This window comes from Halyomorpha halys, unplaced genomic scaffold (genome assembly GCF_000696795.3).
Source record: "Halyomorpha halys isolate HHAL.00 unplaced genomic scaffold, Hhal_1.1 Scaffold499.1, whole genome shotgun sequence".
NCBI classification, from domain to species: Eukaryota; Metazoa; Arthropoda; class Insecta; order Hemiptera; family Pentatomidae; genus Halyomorpha; species Halyomorpha halys.
In genome coordinates this window covers 350,859-362,319 of record NW_027110524.1, presented here as the reverse complement: position 1 = coordinate 362,319, position 11,461 = coordinate 350,859, and the positions used below count along the sequence as shown (strand labels likewise).

Sequence of the window (11,461 nt, the reverse complement as noted above, 5' to 3'; positions counted from 1 at the left end):
ACTTTATTGATTTTTATATCAACTCAATTTAATTTAATTTTGGTTATGGTTGACAGAGTCGTCGATTTTGACTCTTAACTGTATTTAGTATTCAATTAAGTAATCAAACATTGGAGTGAAATAACTTAATTTTTTTTTCTTATCATCCTATTACCTCTTTTTTCCGCTGCGGCGTCTTCCTTCTTTTGATCCGTTGCTTGATATATTTAATTTAGAGGCACTTTCGTTCAACAATGTTTTACAAAATATGATTATTTAAATTCTGTATTTATATGCTGCTCACTCAATAATGTTATAGTATATTCGAGGAGCAGACGTCTTCCATTATTACTTTATCATACACAAAATAATCTTATCTGAGATATCATTCTAAAAACTTGAAATTTATTTTGTAAATTTCTGCATACTTTTATTGCCAAGCCTGCTAGCTATAGGATTTTATTGCACATGCCAGAAAATATTCCATCTAACAAAGGAAGAATTTAAAAAGTATCTGACAAGGACACCGATAAGGACATAATAAGCATAAATTAGTTGAATGAGTTAATTAAGTGATGACATTTTTATTTTTTTAACCTATGTCAATCTTACAGAAAGAAATGCATTCCTGGATAATTTACTTGAGTTGGACAGTTCCAATCCTGGTCTATTCTCGGAATCTGATATCAGAGAAGAAGTAGATACTTTTATGATTGCGGTAACTTTTTTTTAGTTATATTTTAATACAATCTCATGTGTACTACTTGTTTTCTATGCATAACAGCGATAAGCAATTAAAAATTGTAAAATATTTCAGATCAATTATTAAATTGATTCGTATTATATATTTCAATGATTGTGGGGTATCGATATTTCAAATCCATTTTAAGAAAATGAACTTCCGTTTTTCAGTTTGTCACACCACCAAAAAATCTATAAAGAGTAAAAACATTACATACACTAGATTTAATTTTCACTGTTCTACTTTATACTTAATAACCGAAATCGTAAATTTTAATGGTTTTATTAACTCCAAATAAATATGCTAAAAGTACGGGGATAAAAGACGTTCTTTCGTCTTTCCAGCTAATCAATCTGTCGGAAGTCACTGAATGTATGAGATCATTCAATCATAATGAGTATTGTATTCTTTTAAATTTAATACATAATTAATAGCTAAACTTTTGCCAATGATTAATGTTTCAGTTTCAAATGTTTTATTTCAGCAATAATAGGTTTTTGATTAATTTAAATCAATAGATAAAATAACTGTTACACTTAATTTTGAAAAAACAAAAATCATGTTCTAGTAATATGTGCACATATAGATATAATTAAAAAACTAATACAACAATATTGCAGGGCCATAATCCATCTGCAGCAATTCTGAAGTTTTTACACTTCATATTGGCCAACCATCCAGATGTTCAGGTGTGTTTATAATTAATCTTAGATATTACACAATATTATGATTATCAAGAGGATATTGAAATCTTAATATTTTTATTAAATTACAACAATACTTCTGAAATGAAATAATTTATCATTTATTTAATGATTGATAATTTATCATTTATTTATGATAAATAATGTATTATTTATTTAATGATAAATAATTTATCATTTAATTAATGATAAATAATTTATCATTTAATTAATGATAAATAATTTATTATTTATTTAATGATAAATAATTCATTATTTAATTAATGATGGCGTATTGATGAGAGTTTTTGTTCTAGTGTTTTTTTCTTTAGTTACTAACAATGAATGTTATCTTTGTCTCAAATGTAATATTTAGAGAAAAGTATATTGACTTAGTTTAGGTAAATCACTAGTTATTGATTGTAGCTATGCATTACCTAATCAAAAATTAAATCACTTATTTTTAGGAAAAGGTATATAATGAACAGGTGGAAATATTCGAGACTGACGAAAGAATATCAACAGCTAAAGATCTTCAGAAAATGATTTATCTCGAAATGGTGATAAAGGAAGCACTGAGATTATATCCAAGCATTCCGTTTTATTCTAGGTTATTAAACGAAGATTTGAAAATCGGTATAAAATGACACTTCTTATATAAATATAAATCAATTAACGATGGAATAAAAAATTACTTGTTTTTAATTTTTGTAGATGAAAACACTGTCATTCCAGCAGGGCAGTCTGTTGTCGTCTTAAATACGGCTGTTCATCGATCCAAAAAGCACTGGACCAATCCAGAGGAGTTTATTCCTGAAAGGTTCACTCCAGGGATTGAAAGGCATCCTTTTTCATTCATACCATTTTCAGCGGGTCCAAGAAATTGTATAGGTAATATTGTAACTTGAACGTTTGACCTTGATGACTTGCGTGGTTTCATAATCTTGATTGTTTCTATAGGCCAGAAATATGCAATGATGGAATTGAAGACGATCATGTCGACTATTGTGAGGAACTGTTGGCTAGAGCCAGTGACTACTTCAATTAGTTTGGACTATGGTATTACATTACTTCCCTTAGAACCAATAATCGTAAAGGTCATCCAGAGGGATGGACCTCGAAGGATGATTTCTGAAGGGAGGAATTAAGATTCAGACAGTAAAAAAAAAGCTTTACGACTATTCATGTGGGATGTACGAACTTGAAATGCATCATATAATTTGCTTTTGTATTCTTATTGCACTGTTACATCGTCTTAATACGATATGGAACCGATATCTGATTAATATTGTTAAACATATTTGTAGTAAAATTTATTTATTACTTTCAAGTTCCATAATCCCAGTAAAAATTTCAAATCAGCCTAAAAAATAATAATAATTTAACGGAAACAGCAATCTGCATTCTGATTGCGGACTTCTGAGAAACCGAGGTCAAAAACCTTCGGTCATCAAATTTTAAGATAATCGGTTTGGTTTGAAAATTATGATAATAATATAATGTCATAACAGTATATAAAAGATTATATTTGATTGTCAAACAGGCAACATTTTTGCCTCAGGAAGTATTTTTTGTCTAAACATTTTTATCTAATGTCTACAGGTTATATTTAACGCCACTATTAAATTTTAATTACTTGTTTAGTAGCGAGAGGCAAAAATTTCCGGTCATGCATTTAAAACTATTTAATTGATGTCAATACTAAAATAGAAGCAGAATGAAGCATATTCATACGGCAAAACCAACAAGCATTGCGTAGATAAGTGTGCATTCATTAGAGAGGTGCAATCGTGAACAACTCTAATTATATGTAACTTTCTCCAGAGTGGGAATTCTAAAAAATAATTATTAATCTAGCTACTTAGCATATAATGAGTAAGTAATCGAATATGTTAACTGAATATGAAATTAAATGAAAACAAAATTACTTAATATTAAAAATAAAAGGAATTGTTGAATTTTCATTCACCATATTAAATAAGATTATATTGAGAATATAATTTTTTTTTTATTTCCTCTTCCTTGCCATTTCTAGCATACGGGTTTCGGCATCTGCGGGATAGTGCACTGGGATTACGCATGCCACTGCCACCAATAATTGTCTTTATTTTATTTATTTATTGGGGTTCAACCGTGGTGCGGTCCAGCGCTCGGGTGAGCACCTTTTAGATGGGGCTGCACCTTATCCACTTGTATCCGCACGGGTGCCCCCTCCAGCACGCAGCCTGGATCAGCCCTTCTGTTCTTCCCTACCGTTCCTTCCAGACTGAGGGCTAAATGGGTTATCCCAGACTATTGGGTCTCACAGATCCTAACAGGACACGGGGGGTTTCGGGAAAAGCTGCAGAGCTTTGGAAAGAACATCGACCCCCGGTGCTCCACGTGCGGAGTTCCTGAAACAGCAGAACACGTAATAGTGGATTGCTACGCCATGGAAGGACACCGAGCCAGGCTATTGAGAAAGACCGGGATTTTCGCCCTCACCGAGTCGGACTTTCACTGGTTGATGGAAGAAGAGAATTATCCCTTCTTCTGGGAATTCATTTACGGATGGAAGGAGGTGGTGGGGCCAACACATTTCACAATGGGAAGGACTTGACCGCCCAACATCGGCGAGCCACCAGAAGAAGATGAAGCTGACCCAGACTGAGACCAGGGAGGCTGGACCAGCCTGGTAACTGCAGGAGGCACCCAGACAGATGCGCACCAGAAGGGTCCACCGAACGGATGAAGATCATTGGGAGCAGTGGCATGCGCAATCCCAGCGCGCACTACCCCACTGCTCCCGCACCCCGTATGCCAGAAATGGCAAGGAAGGGGGATTAAAAAAAAAAAAAGGTCCTCACTCTGCGTCTGCTTCTTCACCTTCATCGTCTTATGTTGGTGGCTCGCCGATTCCGGGTGGTCAAGCCCTTACTAACGGAAAGTGCTTTGGCCAACTACCTCATTCCATCCGTAGATGAATTCCCTGAAGAAGGGATAATTCGCCTCCTCCATCAAAGGAGGGAAGTCCGACTCGGCGAGGGCAAATATCCCGGTTTTCCTCAACAACCTGGCACGATGTCCTTCCATGGTGGTGCAATCCAACACTACATATTCTGCATTTTCAGGGACTCCACAAGTAGGGCACCGGGGTTGATGTTCTTCACAAAGCTTTAGAGCTTTCCCCGGAACCCACCATGTCCCGTCAGGATCTGCGTGAACCAATAATCCGGGAGGACCCACCCCGCTTTCAGCCTTAAATGGACGGTAGAGAAGAACTTCCTCAGAGTGGCGCCCATCTAGCTCGCCTGCCACCGTCCATTCCATTCTTCAAAAGAATCCTCCCGCAGCATCTTCTTATATAGGTTCAGGGTCTCACCAATTCTCTTTCGGAGTCCCTCGGGTAGCGCTACCATTTTCTACCTCTTTACTTCGTACTTGACGAAATCCTCCTTGAGAATGAGGTCCAGGGGCATCGCTCCGGCCAGCACTTGCACCGCCTCATGCGAAACCGTTCTCTAGGCCTTCGTGACCCTCAGCAAAGCAAACCTCTGTATGGTGACTAGTCTTCTCTTTTGAGCCTGCGTAAGGTTCCGGATTCAAGCAGGAGATGGGTACTTTAGAATACCCAGGACCACGCCTTTATAAATGGTCATCGTAGTACCTGGGTAACTGATTTCCCACAACGCATCCCCTTTCTTGCTCAATCTAATGAGTGATAGGGCCACCCTATCCCTCAAATTCATTAGGTGAGGAGTGGCGTCAAATCGTCGTCTTATTCTCACCCCGAGGTACGAGTCTTCCTCACCCAGTCTAATCCTCTGTCCTTGGATATCCAAGGAAATAGGATGAGCCTCTTATAAGTATGGCCTTAGTCTTAGCTGTGACCACACTCAATCTCCTCCTCTCACACCATTCTCCTACGAGACCGGCACACCTTTCTGCTCCCATCTTCAATCTGACTTTGCTGTTCTCGGCCACGATGACTGCCAAGTCGACGACGTAGGCCGTGGCAAGGAACCCTCTGTTTTCTAGCTTCCCCAGCAACTCGTCAAAGAATTCTGAAGTTTTATGTTTGAATTATAATTAAAAAATCTAATCAAAACAATTTGTTCGTCCATCGTCCTAGACTCTTCTCCGAAACTAACTACCCCGTAAATTTTTTCAGATTTTCCACTATAGTTACAATTAACTGGACGATAACCCTCGGAATTCATTATAACTATCCGCTTCCTCGTTTTAAAATGGCTTAAAAAATCTAAAGTTATATCTCAGCGATTTATGAGCATAAAGGAAAAAAACCTCAGTATTTAAGCATCACTTTCTCAAAATATATATTATATATATAAATTAAAATATCAAATATACAGTGCCTTGGACTGGGTTTTTGTTCATTTTTTTCATGATGAGGTTTCTAATCGACCAAGAAAAAAAAATTACATTGCCTCAAATTTTGAGATTTTACTTTTACACACATCAAACAGTTATTAATAATTATAATAAAATAAATAATTTAATTAACTTGAAATCATCAAAATGGTTTACATTGTCTAATCATTCGCAACGATTATTTAATCCATATTTGATAGAAGCTTCTATATTCCAACGAAGCGAGGACTCAGGATAGGCAAATTAATGAAACGTCTTGATACCATTAGAAATTGCTTACGTTAATACGTTGATACGTGAGGTAGCTTTGTGAGAACAGCGCATAGTAATATATTTTTTATAAGGAAAACAATTTAGTAAACAAAAACTAACAAGAATGATTATTTTTTTAATTGCGTGAATATCAAAGGTGCTTTGGGAATTGTTCCCAGAAGTAGCCGAAAATTAGCATTCTTGTTCACACAGAGACCAAGACAAACCATGCTGGGGATTCATTCAAGAAATAAGAATAACATACAATAGGATGATTAGTTTCAATTATGTTATTACTTATTATCTTTCATGTAATTAAAAACAATTTTTTATTCCCACTCATATGGGTTAAATCGACCACTTTGAGAGAAATAATATATATTATATATATTTTTCCTCCTTATGAATGGCTATTAAGTTATTGTTTAACTGAAAGTTACGAATTCTAACAAATAGATTATACACGCTAAAATAATTAAATTATATAAATTAATCATATTTCTTTTTTTGAAAAAAAAAATATGAAAATAAAAATCTGTTAGAATTGATTCACCATAAAAATAGTCTGTAATTGATATCTACTATTGGTTTGCCTACTTTGTAAATAAATTTCGTTTTAAGTATTTATCGTGTAAAACGATAAATAAATAAACATATAGACGCTTAAACAACAGTCTATAGCCTATATGTCGCCAGAATATTTCAAAAGTATGCTTCTTTAAATATTTATTTCTATAAATATTAAGGAACTTAATTCTTATTAAATAATAAAGAAATTGGACTTTGGCAGTGAATGTGTAGATATATTCAGAAAACTATTCTTAAGCAGTATGAATTTTAATAACAATATTTTAGAAATTTAAATTACTTAACCTGACAACTAATGATGGTGTAGCGAGAAGAACAAGAAGTTGACTACAATCCACCAGAGCGCAGCACCTCGAGCCTCACCGAAACTCTCAAATTTATATATTATTGTATTTTATAAAAACGTATTGTTATTTTTACATATTATTAACTTTTGTACATACTACTTAGCAATATCGAATAATAATAAATAAACAATGCCAAAATAACGCACGAAACTACCTCAAGCAGATAAGATAAGACGGGATTGATTAGTAATAAACACAGATCCACACCCACTACTTGAGTTAGTAATCTCCGGTAGCTACTCTCCAACATCATGGAGGAGGAAGAGGCCACCGGAGCTGCATCAATTGTTGGAGTTGCCTACTGTGCTGGAGTTCATCAAGCGACGATATATCAAATTTTTCGATTCACTTCAGTACTGTACGAATCCGTTATTCAACACGTTAACACCTGCCCCCTCCGGTGCGTTGGCAACACACTACGTAAGATCACCTAGTATTAGGATTAGTTTTTATTAGATTTAAGTTAGTTAAATTCAGAAATAATGTGTGCCCCAACACATTATACACTTTTATAAATTCTGACAACAAAAATAATACACTCCAAAAGACTTCTTAGAATGTAGATGTTCTATAGAAAAAGGAGAAAGTTCATTGTTTATAAATACGCCATTAAAATTTTGAAGGGGTTTTGAAAAAAATAGCTACTCTCTGGGCTTACACACCTCCATCACCTCTGTCGGAATAGTACCCAGCAGGACAAAGGCACTTTCCTGCATCACTCTGGCAGAGTGCAGGTCTGCATACCTCCCTCGTGCTTATCGGAATAGTTCTCAGTAGGACGAGGTTACCATTCTCTGAGATATAGCGGTTGTTACCCATTAGTCTAATCCTATCTAATCATCTTTCTTGTCAACTAGCTTACCTTTATTAACTGAACACACATTGTCAAGGCCTTCTTAGATGATTATGAAGTTATGACTCTACTTTTATCATTATAGTATTTTATATAAAGATGAGTTATGTGCTTGAGGATAAGAAATTCATGTTTCTTCCTAATACAGCCTCAATTATTTCTGGCTGTAAGTGTCAATCTTATTCCAGTCTACTTTGAATACTAAAAGAAAGGGATGTATAAGAAATTTATCCAAGAAAGGAAATGATATGAGACGAAATAATATAAAGGCTATTAAAAATAACATTTGAAAAGTTAACATTTATATATTACATCATAAATTCATAAAAAAAAACCAACTAAAACACAACAAACAGTTTTCAAGCATAACATGTATATTTATCTATCTTTATTATGAGATGAATTAAAATTTTCAAAGTTAAAAACACTATTACACTGATAAAATTACAATATATTTATAAAAATTGATAAGGCACTTCATTATATAAACATATTTAAATGATGATATTCACTGTAATTTATGTTAACAACATTATCTTATTATTTTTTTGTTTGTCAGAGTGCTCTTCCTTTCATGGTAGGTTAATTGTCCACATAAACCTTTGCAGATTATATACACTACATTTTGTTGTCAAAATTAAATGAAAAAAAACGGACATTTATGAACATTAATATTTTTACATTAAAAGATGACAATAACAAAATACTCATATAATTAGTTTGTTGCAAGATGGTCTGGATAATAGTCAAGAAAGGTATAAAAATAAAAGAAAATGTTAGTAACCAAAGTCCACTTTCCTTGCATGATTCAGTTCTTAGCCTAGGGTGAGGCAAAACATCAGTTAATAATGTATATTAATAAGAAATAGTTTATAAAAGAAAATATGAAATAGTTTTTTTGCTATTTTTGTACCTTTCTTGAACGCCACCCAGAACACCTGCCCATCTTCCCACAATCATTACATACAGCCAGCTAATAATCTTACAAAATTAATAATTTTAAATTGTAAAAGTATTAAAAATTAAATAGCTTAAAATTAAAAAAAATTACTTTATACAAATATTTCTTAATACTGTAAAATATTGTAATGAATTTATAGGGAGATGGTCAGGGTTGCGGTCAAAGGAGAAATAAAAATAGTTTATGAAACTATTGCTCATGCCTTTGTTACTTTTTTTTATTTTTTTCATTATATCTTCGTATTTTTATTTCTATCATTTTATCTTAACATAGTTTCATTTTGTATCTTTTTAGCCCTGATGAAGCCCTGCAAAGTGGGGCGAAACGTTGGAAAATAAATAGTTGTAAACTATTTTTATTTCTCCTTTGACCGCAACCCTGACCATCTCCCTATATATCAATTTTTACGGTCAACTATACATACATATATATTGTAATGAATTGTTTAGAATCAAAATCAGTGAGGTCACTTTTTATGAGAAATAATTAGATTTGAAAAAAGGAAATTTAAAGGTTTGTTTCTCGGTGGTTTAAAAGTTTTCCTTTGATCATCACAGCCTTGGCAATTTCATACTCATGAAAACATAAATTAGCTAGTTAAAGACCACTTTAAGAAGCTAATTGGTCTTCATTTAAACTGTGATACTACTTTTTATTTATCAAAAATCAATATTTTGGTGGGTCTTTTTTTGTCCAGATGTGAATTTTAGAAAAATTCACATTGAAGGTTTTGATTCTAAATGTCTCATGCAAATTCTTATTATGATTGTTTTTAATTTTTGGAAGATATCATAATAAAAGTAAATTAAAAAATATTAATAGCAAAGACTAAAATGTTTTATGTTCAGTTATGATGAAATTCAAGTTACATGACATTAGTGGGCCCTGATGTCCTCAGGTTTGGGATGAACAAATTACAGCTAAAGACTATGAATTAGAGTTAACAATAGAACAATAGAAATGATATTGTAGACACTTTAACAAGGAGTGGTAAACACAATATACTGGGATTTCAATCAGCCCAGAAACACACTGTACCATATTAAAGAGTTTCATAAGAAAAAATTTCACAGAATAAAGAAAAAAAAAATTTAATTATACACACACACCTGTTTAATTTACATACATATCTTGTAAAAAACTCTCTAATTATATTAAAAAACTCACTAATTATAAATTTTTGAGCACTGGATAAATAAATTTAATTATCCCTTCTTCTGGGAATTCATTTCCGGATGGAAGGAGGTGGTGGGGCCAACACATTTCACAATGGGAAGGACTTGACCGCCCAACATCGGCGAGCCACCAGAAGAAGATGAAGCTGACCCAGACTGAGACTAGGGGGGCCAGCCTGGTAACTGCAGGAGGCACCCAGACAGATGCGCACCAGAAGGGCCCACCGAACGGATGAAGATCATTGGGAGCAGTGGCATGCACAATCCCAGCGCGCACTACCCCACTGCTCCCGCACTCAGTATGCCAGAAATGGCAAGGAAGGGGGATTAAAAAAAAAATAAGGTCCTCAGTCTGCGTCTGCTTCTTCACCTTCATCTTCTTATGTTGGAATAATTCCAATAAAGAGGTAATTTTTAAATTTTTATTTGGTGATATATTTGAACACAAAAATATCAAAGAAAATAGTAAAAAAAAAAGAGTTTCACCAATGTTCTTGCTGCTGTGCGATATACAGACTGTGGCTTTTTTTTTTTTTCTAAACCTCATAGAAATTTTTAGATATTTACAAAATACATACACAATATGAAATATATATTTACAGTTATTACTTACAATTTATTATCTTTCTAATGCCTGAAGGTATTTTAATGAGATAAAGGAGTGGTCCGCTGAGTGTGGGGATAGCACTTTGGCATTTAACACCTTTTATTTATTACAGAGTGGGGAAGGACCCCTTGGTCTTGGTGGAGGTGCAATCTCATGGAACAGTAGGTTTGTAAAGGACTTCAACCTATCAAAGAATTTGATGTGCTGTCCGCCTATGAGGTAGAGGTCATTAGGTAGAGGTAGTCCTCTAGTTTTTAGTAGCCTACGTACATACTGGTACATCAATGTTTTTGTCAAATGATCATTCTGTCATGGTAACTCGGCGAACTTACCATTTGGATTTTTGGCTGACCCACAATGAATGTCTTCCAAATTGAAAACAATCTTGTTATAGGTTGCCAATTTCCATTAAACTGGTTAGAGGTGGATGGGAGGTTTTGCTGCTTTACCCTGTATATTAGTCAGTAGTGCTTTTGAAGTTAATTTATAAGGGCTTTGCAAAGTTTCATGAGATTTTTAATAAAGAAATACATTGAGATATTCATTGAGTTTGGTCCCTTCAAGTTTCAGAAGATAGACCAGCTTACACATCATATTCCTGATGTTAGTACAGAAGATAGACCAGCTTACTCCTCTTATTCCTGATGTTAGTTCAGAAAATAATTTTTCCATTGAGATAAAGAAGAAGAATCTTAAATGTCAACAAAAGCTATTTTGGGCAGTTCAAACATCTCACAAGCAGCTTTTTAAAAAGGAAAATGGAGATATTGCACTGATCTGTCCTGTTCTCAGATATATTTCAGAGATGTGGACTCCAGCAAATGCCAAGAAGAATGAAATCCTCACCTTTAAGAGAAAGATAATTTAAAAAATATTTGGTCTGATCAAGGTTGAAGAAGACAG

The 11,461-nt window shown here is 33.9% G+C and overlaps 1 protein-coding gene across 1 annotated transcript in view; it reads left to right on the top strand.

The window, feature by feature from the left end:
* The window catches only part of LOC106683607 (cytochrome P450 4C1), a 25,240-nt gene extending 21,836 nt beyond the window's left edge, over positions 1–3,404 (top strand). The window contains exons 8-12 of the mRNA XM_067048689.1: positions 594–697; positions 1,342–1,410; positions 1,872–2,040; positions 2,119–2,295; positions 2,365–3,404. Coding sequence (XP_066904790.1) covers positions 594–697; positions 1,342–1,410; positions 1,872–2,040; positions 2,119–2,295; positions 2,365–2,552 — 707 coding nt within the window. The 3' untranslated portion in view covers positions 2,553–3,404. The remainder of the gene's footprint in view (positions 1–593; positions 698–1,341; positions 1,411–1,871; positions 2,041–2,118; positions 2,296–2,364) is intronic.
* The last annotated feature ends 8,057 nt before the right edge of the window (positions 3,405–11,461 follow it).